The following is a 1,130-nucleotide window of genomic DNA, read 5'->3' as shown; positions in this document are numbered from 1 at the left end:
TCCCCCCGCAAAAAGAATATTTCTCTTTTTATGAGACACCAAAGAGTCAAAACTAGGTTTGATCCCTGGTAGGTTGAGGGTACAACTAGCCACCTAACTATCCAATCACATATTCTAATTTTACATCAATTCATGAGTACCCGACTTGTCATCAATTTCATTTTCATTTCCACAATTTTGTGCGCACCATCATCTTTTCACTTTTGACCACTCTGATTTCTTATTGTATGACAGGTTTCCTATTCATCCAATTTGGTAACTATTGATATGGTTCATGTTGTAAAATGCTTATCACCAGCGTCCAGTAGAAGTGCATCTATTCTATGACTGGTATTTAACTGCATGCACAAGTGACCGTTTCCTGTACTTCTAACCATTCCCAACATCTCTATACCTCGTGTCCTTGTGGTCACGCGAGACATAAGCACACGATATTTTTCCTAAACGCCGTCTAACGAGTACGTGCGATCCAGCGTTCCCGAGCAGCCGCACTAGAGCCGTCGATCTCGCGCTACCATAGGACATGTGGGCGTGGCGACCCGACCAGGTGGGGAACGGAGTTTTGTGGCTTCCCCTTTCTCCATCCTCACCTGTTCCCCGTTCCACATCACACTCGGCCCGGCGACGAGCCAAATCCCCACCAAATCCCTAGGGCTTCGCCGCGAGCGCGGCCGGCGAGGAGTTAACTGAGGAAGGCAACGGCCCGGCGAAGGATTCCGCATAGCTCGAAACGGGGTGAGGGCAGAGTGCGTGTGCCAGAGAAGGAGGAGAAGGTAGCGGCGGCGGGGGAGGGGGTGGACCTGATGATTCTGCGCCGAGGGACGCGAGATCCTGCTGCTTCGATGACCCGAGGTTAGTTTACCCATACGTTCCGTCCTCGCCCACACATCTCGCGGTTGCTGAGGTTTCGTCGCCGACGCCCTCATCGTCATCGATGACCGCAGGAGCGAACTGTTGCGCGGGGGGTAGATCAAACGGAGAGGCTCCCGGAGAGGAGGGAGGGAGGAAGGGATTTTTTGCGTGGATTTTGGGCTGCGGCATCCTCTGTCCCAATCTGTGTTTTTCTCTTGTTTTTATATGCATCTGCCGCTGAGAAATCATAAGAATACTGCAATCCCCGACTGAAATAG

At 51.3% G+C, this 1,130-nt stretch overlaps 1 protein-coding gene across 1 annotated transcript in view; it reads left to right on the top strand.

The window, feature by feature from the left end:
* The first annotated feature begins 531 nt into the window (after positions 1 to 531).
* LOC123105622 (uncharacterized) overlaps positions 532 to 1,130 on the top strand; it is a 5,639-nt gene continuing 5,040 nt past the window's right edge. The window contains exon 1 of the mRNA XM_044527719.1: positions 532 to 852. Within this exon, the coding sequence (XP_044383654.1) occupies positions 804 to 852 (49 nt within the window). The 5' untranslated portion in view covers positions 532 to 803. The remainder of the gene's footprint in view (positions 853 to 1,130) is intronic.

Source organism: Triticum aestivum, chromosome 5A, assembly GCF_018294505.1.
Source record: "Triticum aestivum cultivar Chinese Spring chromosome 5A, IWGSC CS RefSeq v2.1, whole genome shotgun sequence".
Taxonomy (NCBI): domain Eukaryota; kingdom Viridiplantae; phylum Streptophyta; class Magnoliopsida; order Poales; family Poaceae; genus Triticum; species Triticum aestivum.
Note: the sequence above shows the minus strand (reverse complement) of the source record. Positions and strands in the feature narration are given on the sequence as shown.